Source organism: Glycine max, chromosome 10 (genome assembly GCF_000004515.6).
Source record: "Glycine max cultivar Williams 82 chromosome 10, Glycine_max_v4.0, whole genome shotgun sequence".
In the NCBI taxonomy this organism is placed as follows: Eukaryota; Viridiplantae; Streptophyta; class Magnoliopsida; order Fabales; family Fabaceae; genus Glycine; species Glycine max.
The window spans coordinates 44,198,050-44,225,104 of NC_038246.2; the positions used below are offsets into that span (position 1 = coordinate 44,198,050).

The 27,055-nt window shown below is 33.8% G+C and overlaps 4 protein-coding genes across 6 annotated transcripts; 1 reads left to right on the forward strand and 3 right to left on the reverse strand.

The window, feature by feature from the left end:
- Positions 1-1,815: 1,815 nt before the first annotated feature.
- LOC100798807 (ABC transporter G family member 24) lies at positions 1,816-10,854 on the forward strand. The gene is made up of 14 exons (XM_006589350.4): positions 1,816-2,181; positions 2,777-2,853; positions 3,441-3,713; positions 4,067-4,130; positions 4,226-4,372; positions 4,708-4,742; positions 4,866-4,939; positions 5,188-6,116; positions 6,281-6,577; positions 6,889-7,380; positions 7,848-7,996; positions 8,088-8,377; positions 8,477-8,610; positions 9,750-10,854. The coding sequence occupies exons 1-14, from the start codon at positions 1,949-1,951 to the stop codon at positions 9,904-9,906; spliced, it is 3,351 nt and encodes a 1,116-aa protein (XP_006589413.1). The 5' UTR covers positions 1,816-1,948; the 3' UTR covers positions 9,907-10,854.
- Positions 10,485-15,985, reverse strand: LOC100811603 (ATPase GET3B). Of its 3 annotated transcripts, none has more exons than XM_006589352.4 (12): positions 15,719-15,983; positions 14,803-15,014; positions 14,650-14,712; positions 14,386-14,496; positions 13,741-13,815; positions 13,576-13,644; positions 13,427-13,492; positions 12,528-12,602; positions 12,348-12,446; positions 11,415-11,549; positions 11,081-11,246; positions 10,485-10,854 (listed from the first exon to the last, which is right to left on the reverse strand). In XM_006589352.4, the coding sequence occupies exons 1-11, from the start codon at positions 15,888-15,890 to the stop codon at positions 11,109-11,111; spliced, it is 1,215 nt and encodes a 404-aa protein (XP_006589415.1). In that variant the 5' UTR covers positions 15,891-15,983; the 3' UTR covers positions 10,485-10,854; positions 11,081-11,108. The 3 variants fall into 3 exon arrangements, with proteins under 3 accessions (XP_006589415.1, XP_006589414.1, XP_040861796.1); XM_006589351.4 differs by having other exon boundaries at positions 10,485-10,878; positions 15,719-15,982; XM_041005862.1 differs by having other exon boundaries at positions 10,485-10,878; positions 12,348-12,602; positions 15,719-15,985.
- Positions 15,986-19,940: 3,955 nt separating this feature from the next.
- Positions 19,941-21,859, reverse strand: LOC100527239 (uncharacterized). The gene is given in 2 exon segments (NM_001249923.2): positions 19,941-20,495; positions 21,757-21,859. Coding segments are annotated over 2 exon segments (567 nt in total). The 5' UTR covers positions 21,830-21,859; the 3' UTR covers positions 19,941-20,001.
- A 963-nt stretch (positions 21,860-22,822) lies between these two features.
- LOC100799331 (protein LYK5) lies at positions 22,823-24,275 on the reverse strand. Its single transcript, XM_014763311.3, has one exon. It carries the CDS (start codon positions 23,815-23,817, stop codon positions 23,179-23,181), a length of 639 nt encoding a protein of 212 aa, XP_014618797.3. The 5' UTR covers positions 23,818-24,275; the 3' UTR covers positions 22,823-23,178.
- Positions 24,276-27,055: the final 2,780 nt, after the last annotated feature.

Here is a 27,055-nt window from a genome sequence, read left to right on the forward strand (position 1 = left end):
AGTTTGATTTAGTCCTTTATCTTCTAAAAAGTTTATTTTGATTATTTATTTTTATTTTATTGTTCATTTTGATTCTTCAGTCCATCTAAAATTAACGCCATTAATTATTTAATAATTAATTTTTTTAGTTAAAAATGAAGTGGAGGAGAATGTGAGGAAACTAAATAAAAAAATCATTTTTAAATGATTAACAATATCAAATTTAAATAGATTGAATGATCAAATTAAACAAAAAAAATATTAAGATAAAAGATTAAATTAAACCAAAAAACTAATCAAGGGGGTCTAGTTCTTGGTTGAAAAGGGTGGTATGAATGTTTTAAACCCCTAGTATTGTGTTTAATTTTTATGGATAGAAAAATAAGATAAATGATCAAATTAAACTTTTTAAAAGATAAAACATTAAATTGAAAAAAAAATAAAACAAAAAATTAAATTGAATTCTCTAAAAGACAAAGGATCAAATTGAAAAAAAAAAGATAAAATAAATCAACAAATAAATCATTTAATCTAATTAATGAATGTCAATGAAGTACATCACAATACAAATTAATGAATCTCAATGAAGTACATCACAATACAGATTTAGAGGGTCTTGCTACTCACAACCTATTTATTCTCAATTTTTTTCTCTTTGTTTTCCATATTCTCTAAACATCTCTTTTTTTCACCATTGCACCCCCTTTTTTAATTTTTGCGACGTAGTTATATTTTAATACATTACAAAAATTAGTTTTTGTAATGCATTATTTTAAATATTATTAAAACTAGTTTCTATAATAGTAAAAACTTATATTACATATACCAGCTTTTATTATGTAAAAGCTTACATTATTTTACATTATGTAAAAGTGGGCAAGTGCAATACTAGCTACCTTGCTTTAGCTGAACTTGACAAACAATTTTAGCATAGTCCTTTTTTCTCATAAAAAAATAGGATCATCGCTTGGTAAGTAAAATAGTAAATAAATTAAGTAAACAATTCATTATGTACACGTATTTTTTTTTTATAATTGAAATGAACTAATTTTTTACCTTTCAAGGAAAGTAAAATTATTTAGGCATAAAAAAGAAGAAATAACGCGTGTCTGTATATGTATCATGAGAAGTAAAACTAGATTGCTTCAAAGTTTGAAATTATAACATGTATGTTAACGAAGACTTTTGGTTAAAGGGTGTTGCTAGGTGGATCAGTTTTATTGTTTGTGCTATTTTTTATTAATTTTAAAATGATCATGTGTTAAAGGTATGTAAGTTTATATAATCCGTAAGTATAATTTAAACATACAGATAAATTTGATTCGTATAATTTTTATGAATGAACTTGATCCGTACGAGTCATATGGATCATGTTGATCCGTATGACTCATATGGATTAATATGATCAGTATTATTTAACATGATTAATATCCGTACGACTTATATGAATTAACTTGAGTGAAAGACATTTTTACCCATTTACTTGGTGCAGTGGTAAAGTTGTGCGTGACTTGTTGGTCATGGGTTCGAATCCGAAAACAGCCTCTTTGCATATGCAAGGGTAAGGCTGCGTACAACATCTCTTCCCCATACCTTCGCATAGCGAAGAGCCTCATTGAGTACGAAGAAAAAAACTTAAAATGTTGGGTGAACCATGTATCAGCATAATCAGTGGCTAAGTTAACGGAATGACCTTCTATTTTTGTACAACAAAAAATAGTAGTACTTGTCTTGTCGATGCATTCAACAGTTTACACGTAACCTCGTTCGAACGTGGTGTCACGACTGTCCCTTTTGGCGGGTCCCACCACTTCTACTTCACTTCTCATTTTTTTATCTTTTCTATTGCTATGTTCCCATATCATGCCATTATTCCCCGAAGCAGAAGCTCAAAACCCTTTTGTTTTAGAGACTCAAAAACCTCTGTTGCATTCATTTTCAACGTTTGTGGTCACTCCAACATCACAATATGTGTAGGTGGAGCACAAACCCAATGCATTTGAGGGTGCACATTATTGTGGTATTGAGCTTGTTCCTTGGGATGATACAGTTACAGTGCCAACAAGTGAATGACTATGATCAGATTGATAGCCCTGCTGTTCTTCCTCTCCTTACTCAGCTTGTCTATAGTCAAATCTCCAACTTGACATCAATTCTCAGTCAGGAAATTAGCAAAGAGTCTACTTTCTGTGTCAAAGATCCGTGAGTTTCTTTGCTTTTTTTTTATTATTTAATTATATGCATTTTTTTCCATCTGTTTGGTCACTTTGGCAACCTTCTGAGCTGGGGTGGGAATGCATAGACATTAGACAGTTTAATTATAAGGTTGGACAAGTAGATCAGTAAGTTTTAAATATGGGTCTGCAACCACATCATGGCCGCATTTTTTCGCAGTTGTCCGCAATGTAAAAGTTTTTCTAACTCACCGCAACTGCAATTTAAAAATATACGTGTGATTGTTGGCATTTGGATGCAGGATGCTCATTGTCATGATGGTTAGAACTTAAAATCAATGTTTTTAAGTGTATGGAATAAGTTGGTTTACTAGTAGAGGAAAGCTTAAAACTCAAAAATAGTTTCGTTAAGTTTATATTTGATGTTGATGGAGATGTTGTTAGTGAGAAATGCAGTTGATGTTGAAGTGAATCATATGAAGTTATTCTGCTTCAACTGTTTAAAATTTATATTTTTATTTATTTATTTTAACGAGGGTTGAAAAAGAATAGAGAGAGATGAATTTCGTGATAATTAATGGAAATCAATGGAAGATAGTACTTATTTCACACTTAAATTACAGGGATGCTGATTGGAATCAAGCATTTAATTTTTCATCTGATTTGGGCTTCTTGGCGTCTTGCATTAAGAAGACTAGAGGTAAGAAAATACACCTTTTTTTTCTATCATTTCTTTCATTTTCCTTATTCTGTTTCCGAGCAGCCAACCCAACATGTTCATGATTTAGCTAGAAAATCTGAATGAGCATGTTCGCAGATCTAAGGAAACAGAAATTTTTGAAACATACTACATGCTTATTGGCCTTTGAGGATGAAAATTATGGATGTATTATAACTAATATGGATGTAACTTGAAAGGGAAAATTAGTACACTTTATTTTGATCTTGATTAGGGATAATAGTACAAGACAAACATGGAATTCATGAATATGTTTATGCTGGGACTACATTGTTCACAGTTAACAGAAGGTTCCTCGTTATTCTATACACCATCTTTTATATTAGTGACTTGTTTGTATTCTCCTATTTTGACCACTATTTTTCATTTCATCATCCTGTAAAAATAAAAATGAGGACTAGAGAAAAAAGAAAAAGTGTTTCTTGCTACAACTGAGGTGAATGGATGAGGGAAACGAGCAACATTTGAATTTCTGTTATATACTACCGGAAATCTGTTTGTCTAATGAGACAACTCTTCTTATGCTTTGGATTCTGGTGATTTAACAGGAGATATTGCAAAACGTTTGTGTACAGCAGCAGAAGTGAAGTTTTTCTTAAATAGTTTGTTGGAGAAATCTGTAAGTGCCAATTATTTAAAGCCTAACAAGAACTGCAATTTAACCTCATGGGTCCCCGGTTGTGAGCCGGGATGGGCCTGTAGTGTTCCCTCAAGCCAGAAGGTTGACCTCAAAAATTCAAAGGAGATACCCGCAAGAACTTTGAATTGTCAAGCCTGTTGTGAAGGCTTCTTTTGTCCTCATGGGATTACATGCATGATACGTAAGTATAATGAATAAGATTCTTTACAATCACTTTTTCACTACAGATGACTGCAAATAGCTTCTATACCAATTTTTATTCAACTTTTAAGCATCTTCAAGCTGTTTAATACTTTTTAGTTGTAAAGATTCAATAAAGAAGTTTTGAATAGATATTGAAGAATTTACATTTCTGTGTAATTCATATCTTTGGAAATATATCTTGTGCTAGTGTGTGTATGATATGCAGCTTCTGTGATGAAGAGTCTATATCATTGAAGCATATTGGTATCAATTGTAATAACGCTAGTGATTGTCTAGATGTATCTCAAAAACTGTCTCTGATGCTTCTATTCTGTCTTATTGTTCTTGAAGCATGCCCTCTAGGTTCCTATTGCCCTCTTGCTACACTCAATAAAACAACTGGCGTATGCGAACCGTGAGTTCTAATTCTGGCCCAATGATCTGTTAGTTTTTCCTTGAGTTGTTGCCTGCATGGTGTTGTGAAATTAATGGACAAATATATTTCTGCAGATATCTTTATCAGCTGCCTCCAATGCAGACAAACCATACCTGTGGTGGAGCAAATGTTTGGGCCGACGTTAGTAGCAGTAGTGAGATATTTTGCTCAGCTGGATCATATTGTCCAACAACCACAAAAAGAATTCCCTGCAGTAGTGGGTATTATTTTGCTCCCAAGACTATAATATTCTCCTCATACTTAATAAACAAAGTATTGAACGAAAAAATAGACGCATTTTATATCTTGGCACTGCAGCATGGAAAGCATTCAACTCCGTCTTCATTTGAGGATTAGAAATATTAATAATAGGATTTATAATATTCAAAAAGCAATATGAAGTGTTCAAAGCTTTTAGAGGAAATAGTCTTACATAGTTGCAGTGATACCTTTACCTAGCCGGCCAAAAGATGACAAATTTAGTTAATTTCTTAGTATACTTGTTATATTGTTTCATTATTGGGAAGTTTCTTAACATTTTCTCTTGAAATTTCAGGCATTACTGCAGGATGGGCTCCACATCTGAGAAAAGTAAGATATCATGAATTGTGAATTCATGCAGCAGTAGATCTCTGTTTAGGTCTCATATTTACTAATCAATTTCTGGCTGTATATATGCAGAGTACATATGACCATTTACTGATTATCTTGTAGGATGCTTCAAGTTGAGTTCATGTAATTCAAACACCGCAACCCAAAATATGCATGCATATGGAATTATGCTCATTGTAAGTGGTTATTTCTGAACCTGAACGTTAGAGCATGGAATTGAAACAATGGGATATAGTTGCACTGATTGGAATTTCATTGTTATGGGAATTTATCAGTTATTTTGGGTATTAATATCAGTGTCTGTTTATGAATCATGGTCAATTCTTTGTACCATGTCACATATAGAAACATAATTGACATACATGTTCACACACACACAGATACCATATTGGTAGAAATTAACGCTCTTTAACTGCTTATGCAGGCTGCTTTGAGTACTTTGCTACTCATTATTTACAATTGTTCTGACCAAGTTCTAACTACTAGGGAAAGAAGAGTGGCCAAATCTAGAGAAGCAGCAGCTAGAAGTGCAAGGAAGACTGCAAATGCACGCCAAAGATGGCGATTTGCAAAAGATGCCACTAAGAAGGGTGCAATGGGGTTGCAAGCTCAACTATCACGCACCTTCAAGAAGGATGCTGCAAATCTGGAAAAAGTTAAAATTTTGAATCAAGCAACTTCTGAAGTGGGTGTTGAATTGTTATCACATTCACGACCTACAACTTCAAGCATGGTTGCAACTTCATCTATGGCAACAAAGGAAAAGGGAAAAGAACCCAGCAGTCTAATGCTGATGATACACGAAATTGAAAATGATCCAGATATAAATGACAACCTTCATACAGAAATAGAAACTAGAGATACAGGTGTTAGAGAAAATGTGCCAAAGGGAAAACAACCACATACTCATAGCCAAATTTTTAAGTATGCATATTCTCAACTTGAAAAAGAGAAGGCTCAACAAAAAGAAAACAAGAAGCTTACCTTCTCGGGGGTAATTAAAATGGCTACAAACACTGATAAAAGGAAAAGGCCTTTAATGGAGATTTCTTTCAAGGACCTGACTCTTACATTGAAAGCTCAAAACAAACATATATTGAGATATGTTACTGGGAAAATTAAACCTGGCCGCATCACTGCTGTCATGGGTCCATCAGGGGCTGGCAAGACAACATTTCTTTCAGCTCTAGCCGGAAAAGCATTGGGATGCTTGGTCACTGGTTCAATTCTTATAAATGGAAGGAATGAATCAATCCACTCCTTTAAGAAAATTACTGGCTTTGTGCCACAAGATGATGTAGTTCATGGAAATCTGACAGTGGAAGAGAATCTCTGGTTCAGTGCACAGTGCAGGTATTTTACATCGTTGAACATTTTAATTGCAATATATTCTAAAATGTTATGAGTTTTCTTTTGGCTTTTCCTTGCTTGTTTTCTATTACTTGTACATAAGATATTGTTTATGGCAGTTTTTGTGCGTTTGTATATGTGCTAATTCAAATGAACTTTTGTCAAAGGCTATCTGCTGACTTGTCAAAACCAGAAAAAGTTCTAGTTGTTGAAAGAGTTATTGAATTCTTAGGGCTTCAATCTGTGCGCAATGCCTTGGTTGGAACTGTGGAAAAAAGAGGGATCTCTGGAGGCCAAAGGAAACGTGTAAATGTTGGGTTGGAAATGGTTATGGAACCTTCACTCTTGATCTTGGATGAACCCACATCTGGCTTGGACAGTGCATCATCTCAGCTCCTTCTTAGAGCACTAAGACGCGAAGCTCTTGAGGGAGTTAACATTTGCATGGTGGTTCACCAACCCAGGTGAATTTTAATCCCATGTTGCATCATTGAGATATTGCTTACCTAATAAGTCATTGTTTTTTTCTTTCCAGCTACCATTTACTGAATTAGAATTTTATTTTATTCATAATATGTATCATTTTCACAGGCTTTAAAGCACAAATACTTCAAAATTGGTGATGTATCCTTTAAGCGTGTTATATGGCTACCTCTGTATCACAACTAGGGTGTTTTATATTCATAACTTGAATTATATCACTTTTAATTGGGATTTGTTAACAGTAAAATTAGTTTCCCTTTAATTTATTCATGATTGTAACTTTCTGCTTCAGCTATGCTTTGTTCAAGATGTTTGATGACCTGATACTTCTGGGAAAAGGTGGTCTTACTGTCTATCATGGATCTGCCAAGAAAGTTGAAGAATACTTTTCAGGCGTGGGGATCAATGTTCCGGAGCGGATTAATCCTCCTGATTACTTCATTGACATTTTGGAGGGCATAACAACCCCTGGAGGGGGCTCAGGACTCAGTTATAAAGAGCTTCCGGTAAGATGGATGCTTCATAATGGATATCCAATACCTCTTGATATGAGGCAGAATGCAGTTCAATTTGATATGTCCCAGAGTGTAAATTCAGCAAATGAAATAGATTCCAATGGATCTGGTCATGTCGGAAAAACCTTTGCTGGAGAATTATGGCAAGATATGAGAAACAATGTGGAACTGAAGAGGGAGAAGATAAGACTCAATTTTTTTAAATCCAAGGATTTATCTAACCGGGAAACTCCTGGTGTTTTCAAGCAATACAAGTACTTTCTTATACGGTAAACCATCTAATGACCTCAATTTTTTGCCAACTTGGAGGTCTAATTTTTCCTCATTGCATCTTTATGTCCACTTTGAAAGCATGGCACAAACTGGATTTTGTTAATGCTGGAGATTCAATAATTACATTTCTTTTTATGACTTAACCATAGTCCAAGGTTCTGTGTGTTATAAGGGAAGTATAAAGAAGGAAAAATACAAATAAAACCTTTTTGTCTGCTCATATGAGGGTCAATTCCCTTATACTTGCTGCTTCACCAAAGTGGAACTTACCCCTGCTAATTGTGCCACAGAATATTTGCTAAATGTCATCATTACTTTTCTTCTCATGCTCCATTTAGTGCTGTGTTTCTTCATAGGAGAAAGAGTACCGTATAACTTTTAATAAAGCACATGTCTTCTCAATTTGTCGTTGCATTTTCTTTTGATAGTTGCTGGTACTTACTATATGATAATGTTATTCCAGGGTTGGGAAGCAGCGACTACGAGAAGCTAGGATCCAAGCCATTGATTATCTTATTTTGTTACTTGCTGGAGCCTGCTTAGGATCACTTTCCAAATCAAGTGACCAAACATTTGGTGCAGCTGGGTACACCCATACGGTGATTGGTGTATGTAAGTCACATAAATATCACTAAATAATGTACCAACTACCTAGCATTCATGTGAGCAATGCTTTATTCTTATCTATTGTTGTTAATTTCAGCTCTTCTGTGCAAAATAGCGGCCTTGAGATCATTTTCTCTGGATAAATTACACTATTGGAGGGAGAGTGATTCTGGCATGAGCAGCTTGGCTTATTTCCTCTCTAAAGACACAATTGATCATTTTAATACACTGATCAAGCCTGTGGTGTATCTTTCTATGTTCTATTTCTTCACCAATCCGAGATCAACTTTTGCAGATAATTATGTTGTGCTGCTTTGTCTTGTATACTGTGTCACTGGCATAGCATATGCATTGTCCATATTTTTTGAACCTGGTGCAGCCCAGCTGGTAAGTATTAGAAGCTGACCATAAAACATTTAGCAGCCCCACAATTCAAATTTACTCATCATTATGTTTCTATTTCTCCTCTATTTTGTTTTATTGCAGTGGTCAGTACTTCTGCCAGTTGTTTTGACTCTCATTGCAACACAACCAAAAGATAGTAAAGTTTTGAAGAATATAGCTAATTTATGCTACTCTAAGTGGGCTTTACAAGCCTTAGTTGTTGCAAATGCTGAAAGGTAAACTGTTCAGGATGATTAATATATTAAATTACTAAATAGCTTGAAGAAAAAACTACTTTGATATGTTTGGCTTTATTGGAATTTGATGCTGTTATTAATGCATAATTGCATATAGTAAGAAAAAGGTTTTTGCTTGCAAAAGGTATTAGGGCTAGATAAATTACTCCTTTCCCTGTAGTTCATGGCAGTCTTCAAATTGGAACTAAGCATTTAGAATCCTAAGTTTACACAACCTTTAATCACTAAATTATCAGACTATTTATTTATGATCCTTTTGCAGTTATGGATCTGGCTATTAGTTTTTTTTTTTTTTGTCTTATTTGAGATCTAAATTGGTCTTGATTAGAATTAAGCTACTTTTTATGATTTTCCTAATCCTAGAAGTTTAAAATTTCGTCACATATCGGAACTTCCAATTCAAGTGATGGTAATTGAGGGTTTGGCTATAATACAAGGTTTTCACTCCCTCTTTTGGAGCGTTGATAATTTGGCTATTCAGATTGTATCTTACCATTTTCCCTTGCGGCCATAGTTTTCAGCCTAAGTAGCCATTTGATAGGGTATTTGGTCAAGAGTTCAATCCTTAACAATTCCATCTAGAAATTTCAGCATAGAGTAGTAACTAGTGGTTGTGAACTTCAGTATATATGTCCATGTCACATAAGGTTGATAAAGGGCTCTTTTCACTTACAAATGGCAATTTCTCTTGAAAATTTTGGACCATCATATTCATGCCTTTGATATAAATTTGATTTTTTGTGGGATGAATTTTACTGATCAGAAAATATAATGTAAACGCACATTCCTATTCACTTAGTGTAGCACCCCTACTTCCAAATTTCCAATAGAAGGGTACCAGGTAGGAGTAGTTTTACGGCCCAAATTTCAGCAAATAATGAATTGTTGACCACATTGAGGGTTGAACATATTGCTATTAAATGATATGAGAAATCAAAGAGAATAATAAGAAGCATGGACTATTGTTTGCATCAAATAAGGTTATGAAGTATTTTGAGGTTTTCATACATCTGTAGAAAATGATCAACATTATTGTAAAGCATACAAAAATTTAAAAGTGCAAGAATAAGGAATGATAGATGGGCATTGAAATGCTGTTAATTTCTTTTATACTGCAGGTATCAGGGAGTGTGGCTCATAACTCGTTGTGGTTCACTTTTGAAAACTGGCTATAATCTTCACGATTGGAGTTTGTGCATATCTATCCTCATTCTAATGGGTGTAATTTGCCGGGCTATAGCATTTTTCTGTATGGTCACCTTCCGAAAGAAGTAAAGGCCAAACTTCAGGCTACCAAATTATACGTCTTACAAATCTGAGTTGTACAAATTGGAGAGGCCAGCATGACCACTTATAGGAATTTCATTAGGATTCTCATGATTTGAAGAATGTCTGATAATTTTTTTGGGGCTGATACTGGTTATTGGCCTTTATACATTTTAGATGTGATCAATTAGTCATGTCATTGTTGCATGGCCATATTTAGTGGTTATTTTCTTTCATTCTAGTAAATTTATTTTTCATTGCTATTAATTTTAGTACTTAATTGACGATTAGAACCAAGAAAGAAGTCTAAAAGTACTGCAGCAACAGCATGAGACATCGGAATGATTGTATTATTTTTAATATTTAAATATAGCTTACGTGCCTTATATCAATTAGGTTTGAATGGCGTTTGAGCCATTCGGATCCTTTTATATTATCTGATTTTGGCCTCAATTTATGACCATTGTAATTTATGTCTAGTTCTTCACAGTTATTGTTTTGGTCTTCTGAACATTTCTCCTCAATATTGAGTTATTTAGATTATTCAAACTCAACTACTAAAATATATTTGTTGATGATAATCAACATTTGAAATATAACTTTTCTTATATGTTTCATGTGTGCGTCAAGAATATCTCAGTCAACACTTCAAAACATAAAGACCATTACAGCCCCCAACAAAAAAAAAAGGCTTAAATAAGGGGATTAGAACAAAAAAAATAAAAAGTGCAGATACAATTACTGGAGAAATAAATTTACAATAACAATATTTATAATGTGAAAAACCAAAAAAGCTTTCTGGTGTTTTGAAACTCTAGCGTGTGAATATTGGAAGCCAGTGTCTCTTTAAGAACTGCCAGTACCAGAATCTGAACATCTCAAGTGCTCCAAAACTTCATCATACAAAATCTGATGAGCCCTGATATCATGCCATGTGTCTATGGTTTCAACTGCCAACTTCAGCAAATTACTAAATTTAACCTAACAATATTAGAAGAAAAGAAGAAATTCTAATTTCAGTATAACTATAAACCATATATGATCGGACTCTAAAAATACTATAACTATAATTATAACTTGTTAACCAAAGACTTAAAATCTTAAACAGTAATATAGTAAAGTTTAAAAGAGCAATCATACTTAAATTAGCACTATCAATGAAATACTTCAAAGAACATATTACCTAATCATTGCTTGAGTAACTGTGTAAATCATTTCCAAATAATGTCACCAAGAAATTTGAGAGCTGGAACACCTCTTATCTCAACATCTACGAGTGGTGCCTGGATCATTGATAAACTGGAGAGTTCTGGATCATTCTGAACTATATCAAGAGCACGCATTTGATCCTGAAAAAAGTTTGTTCATGGTATTGCAAGTTTTAGCTCTTTAAATAAAAATGAACATAACGTACAAGACACAAGAGTTTTTCTTCCCCTTCTCCTTCAAGTTCTTCTTTGGTATGCTCAGCTATCAGTTCTGTTACATATCAATTAAAGAGAAAACAATTAAAGTACCTTTCTTTTCATAGCACAAAACTTGCAATCAGATGTAGACGGTGGAAGAATCTGGTTGACAATAAGTCTCTTCACAGGAACATTTTCCTTCTTCAAGGAAGCACTCAATCTAGATGATTCACTAACTGCCATCACCTGAGGGAGTAACGGCACAATATAAATGATTAAGAAATACGTATTTAAACTACACCAACAACAAAAGCCTTTTCCCATTAGACGAGGTTAGCTACATTAATCAAATGATGGTATTTTGTTCTGTCAAAAGTTAAACTGATTTAGTGTATCCTTTTCTTTTCTTTTTTAATTAAAAGTGGTAGTCGATTCTTAAAGTGAAAGTAGATCAGGCAATAAGATTAGCTTCACTTCCATTTACACAGGAAATCACTGAGCAAAAGAGTAGCTATAAATGCCCAGCTCAGCAGTACACTTCTTTCTTTCCTTTTTTCTCTCGCTTCTTTACTTCTTGTCAAAAGGAAAAAACCAAACCCCTATAATTTAGTATGGTTTCCTTTATCACCTTTGTTATTTATAAAATTTTGATTCCCCTCAAAGTCTTATTCTTTTTGTACTTGAAACCCCAGAGCTTTTCTCCAGCACACAAGTCTTCCACTTCAGAATTTCAATTCTTTAAATAGGAAAAACTTAACCCCCCCCCACCCCCCCCCCAGCATCAGTGGACATGGCAGGTGGGACACAATTTCACTGAAAGACACACGTTATAATGATAATTAAATTAAATAAACCATTCATGGAATAGAAGGATAGTTCCCTCAAATTGGAGGCAAATGGCATTCCCTATGAAATGATCATTTCCTTTCCACACCTGATTGCATTTAAACCTTAAAGCCAAAGTCCTTCTTGGTAGGGTTGGTGACACTAAATTATAAGTCAATTCACCAATATATCGTTATATGCACCAGTTATAAGTCATACCGTGGGGATTGTAACAATGACAAATTCGGTTGAATCAGTATCACGAAAGAGTTCACGCACTTTTATCATCCTCTCCCTGAGTTTCTCCAATTTATCAGCCTGCACAATAAATGATATAACAAATGGTGAACATATTAAGATGAAACTAAACGCAACAGTGACTACAGGTATAAATCTTACAGCATTCTGTCGGGTTTCTTCTTGCCCAAATACGGATTTAATTGCTGAGGTAGCAGAAGCTATCTTTTGTCTTAGCTGCAGCAGAATAATTGGTATCAATGACTATAACTTACAACGATCATTCCAAGCTTGGAACTTGGAAAAAGAATTTGGGATGGGGGGTTGGGAGGAAGAGATAGTCTGTATGTGCTCTTAAGTCTTATCCTGTCCTGACTGTTCACTTAGTGGAAGGGAGATTAAATATGATTAAGTACATGTGAGACATTGTACGAATAAGCTCTTTGGTAAACTGTCACCGAACTTTTGATGAAATCTCATCATGAATCAGGCATTTTTACCCAGTTACAGAAATTCATTATAAATAATAAGTCACAGTTTACACACAATCACCATCAATATAGGAAAAATAAGAACATCGGAATGAAGTCAACAAATGAAAGATGATGGCGAAATTTATAGGGAAAAAAATATAACAACTTAGATAAGAGTTAGCAGAAAGTGAATTGGGAAGTCTATAGGGAGAAGAAAGAATGGAACCCAGGAAAAAAAATTGTCCTATGATGTGTGAAGGAACAAAGGTCAAAACAGAGGTAACTTTTTGTGGAATATTTTGACCCCCCCCAAAAAAAATCCAAAAAACTATTTCATGGGTAAAAATGGGTTTTAGAAGGCTATAGTGTGTGAAAGTCACTATTGCGGCTGCAATGGCCACTCTTGAAAACCATTGTTATTCGAATCCCGTAGACCTCTCTGCTCCATTACTCTGCTTTAGTGCACTAGGGTTTCAACAATTTATTCATTCGGCTCCTTGACAGATGTCAAATATAAAGATCAGTTTTTTTTTTGGTGTGTGTGTGTGGGCGGAGCGGGGGTCTTACTATTAAAATTAGCAGTCTTACCTTCAGTATCTTCCCAATGGATGCATCCAAGAAATCGGGTAAGGACAATAATCGTAATGTGTGACCCTGTTAAGTAACATGCATAAATCCTATGAAATGCTAAAAAACAAAGGTGATCTGAAATATATAACTATCATCTTTTTGCTCACCGTAGGTGCTGTATCAAATACTATTCGAGTAAACATGCTATATTCCTGTGATTCGAGAAATTGTATAACCTGACAAGAGGCTTTTAATTGTTAGGAGAGCAAAAAGGGATTATTACTTGAAAAATTAGCAATGAAATAATTAATCACAGTACATAAAATGCATGCCTTGGAGATCGCAATAGCTTCATCCAGTCCAGGAGGAGGTGAATCCAGTAATTCTCCCAGTTTTAGTTCTCCCAACTATTGCAACCAAAACATGTAACAACTCATCTTAGAGAAGCAAGCTTATAACGAAGCAGAACCAATTACCCTAAGCCCTAAATCTTACATAACGAAATTTCATAAATTTAAATGGCCAAAAGCCTAAAAGCATGCAATTGAGTGGTAAATTTTTAATTTATTTGAACAGAATATTATATATTAGTTTCAACATGAATTTGTGGAGTAGAAAAAAGCTTGGTTGACGTGAACTTCATGAGCATGATGCATTCTTTCAATCGAGCAGTGGAGTTTGTTACATAATCAATCTAACTAAAGTTATCAATGATATTATGATTGATTTTGATTTACAATGCTATCAGATCCTAACCCTCTGTGTGTAACAAACTTTTTCTCTTTTCCTTCATGCTTTAGTGCTTAAAGTCCAACTTAATAAGTTCTTCTAGGTTAATCTGGCTATCAAAGAGGATGTGTTAGTGCCAATATTGTAGCAGGTTGATAGCATATAGAATTGTAGTTCTGATAGAAAACTTACTTTAAAGGAAGATATACATAACAAGAAATGATGATAACATCTCAATAAATCTTTACCTGATCTGCAATCATTCCAAGGCCCATGCCATCCATGAAGTCTTTGACTCCGGTTCCACCCTTTTTCTGGGCGGCATTTTGAAACTCTTCCCTAAACTTCTCAGGGTTAATCTGTAAATGAAGTAAGGAACTACAAACTTAAATAAGTGGAGAGTGGTATTATATTAAATACTACACACACAATCTCAAAAAATACCAATCATGTCATCAAGAAAACCGGATGCTAAATATCAGCCAATCTATTATACAGAAATGCCAACTTACTTCAAGAGCAAAAAGTGGATAATCAGGTCCTTCCACTGGCACCAATGCACCCCCAGTCAAATCCTAGAGTACAATTTGCAAAACTTGTGTTACACAGAGCATAATCCACCATGCAAGCATCATCAGAACTATAAGGCTACACATGTAATTAACCTGAGCAAAAGAATCACTCAAAGAATGCGCTGGATCGGTGGAAACCACGAGAGTGGGGTGTCCATTATTGGCAAATTTAACAGCAAGCGAAGCAGCACAACTTGTCTTCCCTACTCCCCCTTTCCCACCAAGCATGTAATACTTCCTCTTAGTCCCAGAAATCATCTCATCAAACCCCGATGCAGCTTCTGTAGTACCAGCAACTGATCTCACTGACAATTAAAAAAGGTAATAACCATAAAAAAAAAGTGTTATCAAAAACTCAAAAGACGTCTCAAAACTCAAAAGCACAAATTTCCGCCTATAAAAAAAAAGCACAAATTGCCTAAGAAAAACTAGCAGCCTAGTACTAAACATGATGCAATCTCAAATTTAAAGAAAAACTATAATTTATATCATCATTCAGACACCAACAGTACACAGTTAGACCCAATTTATGGTGGGCTATAAGCTAGTTATGTAACTGTAAAATGATACTGAACCTAACCCTTTAATTAAAAATAAAGAGAAATGAGAATCCTGCACAAAAAGATGATCAGAAAAATCACTAAAACATTTATTTTCCCATTCTATATCTTCTCTTTATCAATTTCTATTAACTTGTTATCAGTTGAATGAGTAGGATGCGTGAGTTAATCTTGACATTGTTTTCGATTCTCACAGATAAAAAAAATCAATATCCACACTCCTTAACTAGACCAACAAAAGGGATAACATATCAAGTTAAGGACAGGGCACACCAAAAAACAAAATAACGTTACTGGGTTAGGCTCAACCAATGTAACACGCCAACAGCAGCAAGTGGCAATTCCACCAATATGAACACATGAAACAGAACAGATAACTGGAATTACAAAAATCCAAAAAGTATAAATAAAAAAGAAATCTCAAAAACAAAATAGAAAAGTTTGAAAACCTTGAAAAGACTTAGTGGGGGGTTTAGTGGAAGCAGAAAAGGAGAGAAAGGTAACGGCTTTCGGGAGACGAAGAAGCAGAGGAGGGTTGGGTGCGAAGGAGAGGACACCCTCCTTGATGGCCATGGAGTTCGTTATGTGAGGAGAAGATGAAAGAACAGAGCGACATGCCATTTCTCGTACTCACTTTGCCTTTCGTTTTTGTTTACTCTATATCTCTGTCTCTTACACCGCCGCAAGGTTTTTCTTTTTTCGAATAATTATATTAGATTAATAAACAAAGGGGGAGGGGGTTCTTTGCAAACATTTTGGTTTGGCTTATACATGTTTTTTTCCAGTGATTATTCAAATTTTGATCCTGTATGTTTTTTTCCTTTATTTTTAGTTATGTAAGTTTGTGTTTTTTTTTATTGTAGTTACTTTGGAATTTTTATTTTTTAATTTTTAATTTTTGTGAGTTATGTTGATCAGACTAAAATTTAAAAAATAATACAAATTTAGAGGGATCAAAATTAAAAAATAAAAACTTATAAAAACTAAAATTCAACAAAATAAATTATAAGGATAAAATTAAAAAAATATAAACATATAATAACTAAAAATGATTTTTTTACTGAAATCAAAATTTTAAAAGTGTGTACTTTATAATGATTAAAAATATATTTAAATATTTTGGTTTTGGTATAATAATATGCATAAGTATAACCATGTAATTTTGATTTGTTTGATTCACATGTGGTAAAAAAAAAAAAATCATTAAAATGAAAAATGCTGAAAAATTCACTTTTTTATTTCAGTTTGTTTCGATTTCTATTTTTTATTATTAAAGTTGAGTTAAACTACTGCACTTTTAATATATACTTATGTGTTTTTCCTATTATACTTCCATAAAATCTATTTTTCTTTAATCCAAACTGCATTTTCAGTAAATGTGATTTTCAAATGTTAATGAGAAATTAAATGTTTGATATTATTTGAGTGATGGAGACCTATCAATACTTTTATATCATGTTTGCATACCTTTAAAATCATGGTGATTACTTTAAAATTATGTAAAAAGTGTTTCAAAATAATAGTGTTACTTCGCATTTATTATCAAATTGAAATTTGATTTTGTCTCACCTCTCCTTGCCACCTCCAAACATGCTATTAGTAAATGCTTGAAACCAAAGTGATTTTCCCTTATGACCAAGGAGCAATCAAAGTATATTTATTTTAATCTTGTGTTTGGATGAATCAATTAAGGTACGTAATGTATTTTTTTGGGTATTTCAATTATTGTTAATTAAAATATTCCATTTGGATGTTTAATAGGAGAATTTGAAGAATTCCCCAAATATTTTATCTCTTGTTAAGATTAGGGAATTAAAATCCCCCCAAAATGGTGGATATAAAAAATTTCTCATTCTCTATCTCGTCATCCCCAACCTCATCTTTTATCATTTTATCCCTTTCATTTTTTTAGTAACTTAGTGGTTGATTGGTGCGACGGAGATAGCGATGATGGGGAAAAGCAAGTTTGCCTAGTGGTCGACGAGGTTGAGTCATTTAAGCTTGAGTTTCACCGTAGTACCTTTCGCTCAACAAACGTTCCATTCATCGCATAATCATCAGCACCGTGAAGAACATCTGCTACATCGTCACCGTTGTCAATGTCATTGATTTCCACAAGGGCTTTGACCATGCCAACACCTCCATTGATGACTAGAAGTGACTGTGAATGAATCTGCTTCCTTACCATTATAACTTGAAATTTGTTTTAAAATTTTCAAGATTCGATTTCCGTGGTGAGATTTGTGCTGCAATGTTGGTGGTTGAAATGTGTGGTAGAGAGACAAAGCATGCTAGGAGAAACATTTGTTTTGAAATTCAATTATTTGCAAAAATTTATTGTAGAAGCATACTTAATATGAAGTTTTGATGATGCCATAAGATAAACGCTTCTTAAGTTTAATCCAAGTCAAGGACTCAGAAATTCAAGATAAATGATGAAGTTAGTCCTTAAAGTCTTAGACAACATTCTTTATTTGATGATGCAAAAGGTTTGGCAAAAGGACATTTTTCAAAAAGTTTTTTGAAATTTCAAAAATATGGTATTTACTCTCTGGTAATCGATAATCGATTACTAGAGGATATAATCGATTACCAGTGGCCAAAGTAGTTTCTGAAATGTTCTTAAAATTTTGAATTTGTTTTTAAGAGCCTGTAATCGATTACACAAAACTTGTAATCAATTACCATAAGTTTTAAACGTTCTATAAAAGTCTTTAAAAATTTGAATTTAAATTTCAAAGTCTGTAATCGATTACAGCTTGTGTGTAATCGATTACCAGAACTTAAAATTCAAATTTCAAGTCTGAAGAGTCACAACTCTTAAAAAAATAAATGTGTAATCGATTACACCATTTTGATAATCGATTACCAGTAAGAAATTATTCAAAAATAACTCCCAACAGTCACATCTATTCAAATGTTTTTGAATGGCCATCAAAGACCTATATATAGGTGACTTGGACACGAAATTCCTTAGAGAGTTTTTTCTGAACTGAAATATTTTATCCTCTCAAAAAGATTCATTGGTCAAACACTTGCATATTCAATAAGGAATCTTGATTGAACTTCAATTGTAATATTCTTCTCTTAAAGAGAGAAACTTCTTCTTTTTCTTATTCAAAGAAATTGATTAAGGGACCGATCTTTTAAGATGTAAGGATTTCTGAACATAAGGAAAGGGTTGTCTCTGTGCGATTCAGACTTTGTAAAAGACATTTTACAAGATAATGGAAATCTCAAGCGGGTTGCTTGGGGACTGGACATAGGCACATGACGTGGCCGAACCAGTATAAAAACTGAGTTTACATTCTTTCTTCCCTTAAACTTCTTTTAATTATTGCAATTTATCTTTTACTTTAAAGAAGTTTATTTTTGAATTGTTCTTTGAATAATCATATTAAGGGTGCATTGTTAATCCAAAAAGAGAATTAAATTTTAATTAGGCAAAATTTTGTATCTTAATTCAATTCCCCCTTCTTAAGATAATGAGGTCACTTGTCTAACATTTATAACCCAAACAAGTTAATTTACAATTGATTAAAATTTAATTACTGTCAATTAAATTAACATTTAAAATTCTTCATCCAAACATAAGGTTAATCTATTGAAAGTGGAATTTGAGAAAAGTAATCTTTTACTCCCTAAACTTATTGTGGATGATCAATATTTCTAAGAGCTACATGAGCCTGGGTGAGAGGCACTTATCAAAGTTGAAGTCAATGTAGAAGCTTCTACAAGATTTTGACCTACATGACATTGGCCATGGATAATTCATGTTTAAGTTCGATTCTTTGAAAGCTAGATGGAAAGGATGAGTGGTAACCTTTGAATAATTTTTTTATCATTATTTATTAGTGAAAATGTGGACACCAAAATTCATTGCAAAAGCATGATAGGTAGTAGTTTGGTTTAAGTTCATTTTTCAAGGTTAAATGCGGTGTTCTATGATAAAAAGTTTTCAGTTGGGACTAACTTTGTTATTGGTAAATCCATTAAGGTGGATACAAACACTTTATTTGCTTATCATGGTAGATTTGCTCAAGTGAGCATAGAGATCAACATTCACAAACTTGTCGTCAGACGAGTTAATATCAGAGACCATTGACACCAAGTAGAGTATGTATGAAGGTTACACCACTATGCAGTAAGGCTACACAATGTAAACATCACTTACGAAAGATTTGTCTTTCTTAATAAAGTCTTTTGTATGCATATGACTAAATATGTATCGACTATGGTGAATCATGTTGATAAAATATCAATTATTTGATTCAATAACTGTGCTTCCGTTACTAGAACATTTTCTTTCATGGGTCTCGCAAATTTTTTCTCAAAACAAACTACCAACCAAGTCTAACAAAGAAAATTGGGATGGAGTATATAAATTTAACTTTTAGAAACGAAGTACTAGTTTTAATCATTTAAGCATCAAAGGAAATAACTATTCCTACTAAAATCTCAGTTCTACTCAAATAATATGTTTTCATAAATTCCTTTCTTGGCTAAGTTTTGCACATGAAGGTGTATCATGGTCTAAAAACATTCCTTTGGCAGGCACCAAAAATAATTGATAAAGCAAACAGTACATTGAATATGTTGCTTTTTAATATTACTAGCATAATTATAGACAGAAGAGCCGAGTTTACAAAACCAACTATTGTTACCTCCCTTGCACTTCCAAACTCTCAGTGACACCCTATTGCAGAACATACACTTGGTCAAATTCTATCTTTCAAGGTTTCCTTCCAGCTAAATCTTCCAATGTAAGATTCAGTGTGTCAACTGAACCTCTTTTCACTTCTTCTCCACGAGCAGCCAGGAAGTCCTCAACGCTTCCTGGTTCACCAAACCACCCAAGGTGATCTGCAATCAGGTGAAGGTTATTACACCCCCCACATCTTGCCACCACTACACCTTTCTCATACGATTCGCGACAAGCCGTCTTAATGGATCTCGTTTCACAGACCTTGCAGGTGAAAACCATAGCAAGATCATGCCTTGAGGATGTCTTCAAACTGGACTTGGCAGAAAACTTTACAGAAGAGGTTTCATTAACACTAATAGATGTAGCAACTTCATCTGGGTTTGGACTTGATTTTAAGGTGTCTGCTTCATTATTCTCTACATCTTCACAGACAGGTTTGATTGGATTTGTATGGGTCATGACCCCCCGTTGATGGAATCCATAACTGTTTAATATTGCACTGGTAGGAGAATACCAAGATTCTGCCAATATACAACATTCACATATTAATAAGAAAAACTTTCACACACAAGGGAATAAATAAGAGAGAGAGAGAGAATTAGATAGTTCTTCATTTTTTTAATGCATAAACTTAAGTTATTAGCTGACTCAATGATAAAAAATGGCTTTAACTCGAGCAAATACCAAGCAGAAACATATTTTACCACAAAATGGATAAGGTGGAAGACATCAGATTGCTTAGAGCTTAGAGCAAGTCCAATTCAAGTTAACACTTAACAATACCTAATCTTTCCTGTTATTCTGAAAACACTGTCTGCTTTGCATTATAGGAGATGCGAGTGTTAAAATCTGTTTATAAAATCTATAAGTTGTTTAACAGTAAATTTTCATTGCCTAAGTCCAGAGTTTTGAACCAAATCCATCAACGAAACAGAAAGTTAATTTAAGGAAACCTATATAAAAAGGTAAATTTTTACAGGTACTATAACAGAGCAAGCATGCCTAAGGCCTAGCTATTTGTTATCCAACATCTGGTGCTTTAATTCCCAACATTAACACTTTTTGTTAAAGAGGGTTTCCCCACCCAATGGAAATGCCTTTTGTTTGGCAGTTCAGTGTCTGTTTACTGGTTCAAAAGGACTAGTACAACAACCAGTTCAGGCGTTCAGCCAAATATTACAAAATGTGTTTTTTTGAAGAAATTATCCTTCATGAATAGCATTTTTTTGCTTTTGACACCAGAGTGACATCTTCATCTTTGTATTGCTTTACATGTCTTTTATTGCTATTAAGATATCTTCCTGAACATCCTAATTGCTTAATTTAATACTAAAAGGTTTTTATCAAGATTCATGTTAAACAGAAAATGAAAAAAAATGAAGTTAATGCATCCAAAAGTGCTAAATCATGACAAAGAAAGCCATAACAATCAAAGTATTATACTAAAGCTATCAAGAATCCCTAAAAAAAGACATCATCCTTGACAAGCCTAGCACTTTTCAGAACCAGTTATGAGAAGCCCTACAGATAAAATAATTGCCAAAAGAAATTAAAATCCAAGGCAATTCCGTAAAGTGGAAACTAGAAACCAGTCATGTTACCAATGCATTCAATTAAAATTTTTAAGGCAAAATGATAAAATTGAATAAAGGGTTATTCGTGAATAAAAAAAAGGGGTAGTTTGTTGAAGAAGCTAGTATTGAGAGGAACTAAAACTTGAACAACACACACACAAAAGAAACTGTGCAAAGGTATCGGCAAAGAATGAAGGTGAGGACATGCCTTGAGTAATGGGGTGATGGGTTTGTCTTGAGAAGATTGAAATGAATCGCCTCTGCAACATCCTTGCCGCCATAGCTCCCAAGCCAATGTAATGTGGTGTTATGCCCAGACCTTCTACTTTCTGAGTTTTTTTAGCTTTTTTTTTTCTTCTTTTCTACGACACCAGCTTTAGGCTTTGTATTTTCGTTCTCTAGAGCAGAAATTGCTTTATGCACCACCAAAATTTAATATAACCCCATCTTACCCTTTTTCCCTCTCCCTTTGCTCAGTCTCTTCTTCTTTCCATCTTCTTCCTCTTGATCGCATCACGCCTTCTCTCTGCTGCCACTAATCTCTTCCACTGCACCTATTCATCCCCGGCACACCCTCTTTACCCTTTGGATTTGGGATTCAGAGTTATGAAACCATAACTTTGAATATTGAATCTGAAGGGTGAGGAGGCTTTGCTGCTGATGGAAGGGCATGAGAGAAAGGGTTAGTGACAGCAGTGAGAAGGTGTGATGCCGTGAAGAGGAAATGGAGAGAAGAAGAGAGTGAGCAAGGGAAGAAGGGTAAGATGGAGACATTACAAATTTTGGTGGTGCACCAAATAAAAAATTGGTGCATGAAGCAATTACCCTCTAGAGCCCGTAGTATGTGGCTTTGACTTTGGTCTTTGGGGAAGAAAGGTAAATAGAGTTTTTACACTATTAAAATCAATTTTTATTTAATAATATAATTACATAAAAATGTTTATCAAATTTTTAAATAATTTATTTTTAAGAATATTTTTGTATTTGTGAACGTAGTAGGATCGCAGGTACTCTTAAAAAAAAAATCGCAAGTGCTTAAAAATATAAGCAAGATCAAGTACAATCACATGAAAGAGAAATTCTTACTCTTGGAATGTTAATAATTGTAATTACTCTATTCATATCTTGACATTTCATTATAGATGAGATGATTACTACTGAAAATAATAAGGAAAGTAGAAAACGAAGACTTATTATCCTGAGAACAAATCAATGTCAACTGAAAACAGCAATCAAATAACCAATGATAATTGATCTTGATTGGAAAGATATCAAAATCCCAACGATAACTGATAATTCATATTGACTGAAACTTGATGACGACATCCTTAGATGTTGATACAAAATTGTGAACCGCCCTATGTTGCAGTCAAATACACTGGATGCTTGCTTAACTAAATATGTTTATTTTGTTCAAAATCCAAATTCTACACAAGACAGAATCCTTCCATTCCACTCAAGCCCAATTGGCTGATTTGAGTGCTTCAAACTTCACCTTTTCCTTCATATCCGCAATCATGTACTATACAAAGTATAAAATTATACATCAATCTCTTTTCACAGTCAGTTTTTTCTCTTTCTTTACAATCAAAATTCATAGCGAATGCAAATAAAAAGAAAAGAAAACCCCTCAAACCCAACCAAAAGAAGTCACCGTGGGGCCAACGAGATCCAAATACAACTTCGACACCTCATCAGAAACCCAACCCATATCGGGTCTCTCATTCGGGTCATCCCCGACACATTCCAATCCGACCCGAATCATTCTCTCCGCAACATTCACGGGAAATGAATCCCTCAGCCTCGTATCCACCCACTTCCTCACGCCGCCGTTCTCCTCCGCCGCAATCTTTGCCGTCTCCACCACGCTAATCCTGCGATAACCGCCGTCGTCGTTGAATTCGAACTTCACCGCCTCTTCCCCGCTCAGCAGCTCCAAAACCACCACTCCGAAAGCGTACACGTCGCTCTTCTTCGTCGCGACGCCGCTGATCTGAAACTCCGGCGCCATGTAGCCTCTCCTCCCCTCGATCCTCACAGTCCGGCCGCCAGAAGGATCGCCGTCGCCGGCGACGGCCTCGCCGCAGAGACCCGACACGCCGAAGTGGCAGATTCTCGCGCGCAGATTCTCCTCCGTGATAACAATGCTCGAACTCTTGATGTGCTTGTGAACGAATCCGGATCCTGATCCGGAACCGGAATCCGAACCGGAACCAGAGAAATTGTGGATGTAATCGAGACCGTGCGCCACGTCGGACGCGATCTGCATCCGAGAGATCCACGTGTTGAGATCGGTGAAGCTAGGGTTCCGGCGGTTGCGGAGGCAGTCGGCGAGGCTGGCGCCGGGGACGAACTCGTTGACGAGGAAGATGACGGCGCCAGAGACCGACGCGCCGAGGAGTTTCAAGAGGCTGCTGTGGTGACTCCGGCAGATGAGGGCGAGGCGGCGGCTGAGCTCCGGGATATCAATTTGACGGCGGAAGTCGCGGCGCGAAACGACGACTTCGCGGTGACGAATTACGCAGCGCCAGGAGGAAGAGGAAAGGCGTGGCGCGGAGAAATTGGCGGTTGCGGCGGAGATCTCAGAGAAGTGGTAGATGTTAGGGTTTTCAGGGAGCGTGTCTTTGAGACTTGAGAGAGAAGCGCAGAGGTTTTTGACCACTCAAAGTCGTAGTTGGTGTTTTCGAATGATTCTGTGATTGGAACGCTATGAATATGAATTCAAATCAACAAATAATTGTTTATTTTATTGCTGACACTAATGTACTATAAGAAAAGTACTTTTTTTTTTAATAAAAAAATTCTTTTTGCATGGCGAGAGAGCACATCTAAACATGCAACATGCAAGCACTAAGTTAATAAAACTTTATTGCCCATAGCACAGTGACATTTTAAACTATTGGGAAATAAGTTTGTTGTTTTATGAATTTTTGGTTTATTTATTGTTATGATTGAGTACCACTACCTTGAATATTATCCAACTTCTTTCTTTTTTCCGACAACTTGTCTTTTAATTTCAGGTTTCCATTTTTGCTGGTACTCTTGCTCGTTTGGATAGGGATGCTCCTCACTGCAAGAAGTATATTTTAGTTACCTGGAATTATTTGAATATGTCTCCTTTCTAAATACGATTGATTAGTCAAATAAACAATTATTTGTTCATTTGATGCAGGGATGGCTGTAATGACTTCAAGTACACGCTGGTAAGTCAAAACTTGAAACAAATATTTATTTGTTTTGACATTTTTTTGAATAATTATTATTTTTCTCAAGTTATTTTCTTCTAACAAATTCTTTTATCTTGTAATTTCTTTTATAGGTTGTATTTGCCAATTGCTCAGTTTCAGTGTCTTTATGGCTTGTCCACTCCCACACTGGTTTCTTTGGTTACTTGTTATGTTACTTTGAATCCTGAAAGTTAAAGTTATAAAGAAAGTGGGGTTCATTACTGCAAGTGCTTGATAGAGAATAAGTTCCCACGTTTATTCTGTGAGAAGCAATATATATAAAAATTGTGTTCTTAATTAACAGGAAATTTCATATTTCATGGATCCTTTTAAATGATAGTTATATGTAATACACACCTCTTAATTTATATAACTCAAAAAGATATTTTGATTGTAGGGAGCACAAATGCAGAAAATATAGCTCGTACATATCTCTTTTATACATAAGTAACATAACTTAAAATTAAAATGACTCAAATACCTTGCCGTGCACTTGTATACTAAATAGTAAATGTTGGGGAAACAAGCTTTCAAAATATAAGTAGAAACAACAACATTTATTCACAAGCAATGAAGACGAATTATGCAAATTGCAAGAATGATCACAAGATGTGAAATTGAATAAAGTGGCAGAGATGCACCTTGGGAAGAGGGGGCTAAATTAAGCTGCAGCTGTCAAAGTAACAAGAAGTGCTTAATTTACAATAATGGAAATTGAATGTTAATCTACTTGCAGGACAATAAATTAAACACACTGGATATCAGGACAGTAACCCAATTTGGGAGGGAATGGCTTGGAATCCAGGATAGATTAGAGTTTTTTGTTTTGTTTTAGTATATTAACGTTCTTGGCCAAAATTGGTTCTGGAATCTCAAATAAAATTAAAAGTCATAAGATTACTATTTTTTATCCATCTTGTTATTTTTTATTCAAGAGATAAGACTATTTTAAGAATAGGTAACTGATTTAGAAAAATGAGGTTTTTTATGTGAAAAAAATTCATTAATTTAAAAACAAGGTTAAAATCCCCTTCCAAATAAATTTGTTGAGATAAAAAAGCCCTCACAATTTGAGCTAACCCCATCCCCCTCCTATATTTTTTTTTTCAGAGCCCAATTTCATTACCCAAATTCTATATGAACTTCTCGTAATGGATTGCCCAACGATATGATATGTCCATCCCATAACATGTAATCATAAAAAAGGGATGTATTGCTTCAATTCCTGAAAGATATATCAGGTATTTTCAAGTCATAGGAGTGTTCAGACAACGAGAAAAAATATATTTTCTAACGTATTCTTTAAAATATATTCTTTTTAATTAGTTACAATTTATTAAAAATTACAAAATCATGCAAAAAAAATAAAATCGATCAAGGCTTAATTATTAAAATGATTTCTTAATTTATTTAAAATGCTGAATTAGTTCCTCATATTTTTTGAAGCTGTAATTAGGTTTCGTTATTTTCAAAATTACTTCAATCCAATGCTTTTCGTCCAATTAAAACTAACACATTAGTTTGCAAATTCTGACAGTTTTAATTTACGGTTAATTGTGTTTTTTTAGTCGGTTTTAATACCAGTTGGATGTAATTTTTTTTCTAAATATATCAATTAGGGTTGTTTTTGAATCGTGAGAGGACGAGACAGTAAATCATAATAAATTTTGTAATTTTTATGTTAGAAGTGGTAATATTTATTATGACTTTTTAAAAAGAAATTATAAATTTTTTTATGATTTTAATTTTTTTTTAGTTTACCACCTTAAAGTCATATTTTTTTTATATTTATCACTTTGAATTAGTAAATATTTTTTTGTTAATGTTTTACTTTTTAAGTTAATGTTTTTAAAACAATTGTAAATATTTTTTTAATTTATTTTTTTTAAATTGTAAATAATTTTTTAATTTCATTATTTAATAATTTTTGTACTTTTTTTTGTTTTATTTAATATTTTTATATATTTTTTATATGATTTTATTTAATATTGTTTTACTTTATATATTTTTTCATTAATGTTTTGATTTGTTTTATAAATTAACAAATAATAAAAAATATTTAAATTTAAAAAGACTACAGAGAAACATAAAAAGACAACATAATACATTAATATAAGTTGATTAAAATTTAAACGAAAATATTAAAATGTTTGTTATTAATATTAACTTATAATTTATTAAATAATATTAATTTTATTATATAAATGAATTTAATATTAACAATAGATAATAATTTAATAATAAAAATTGTTAAAATAAATACAATATAATATATTAATA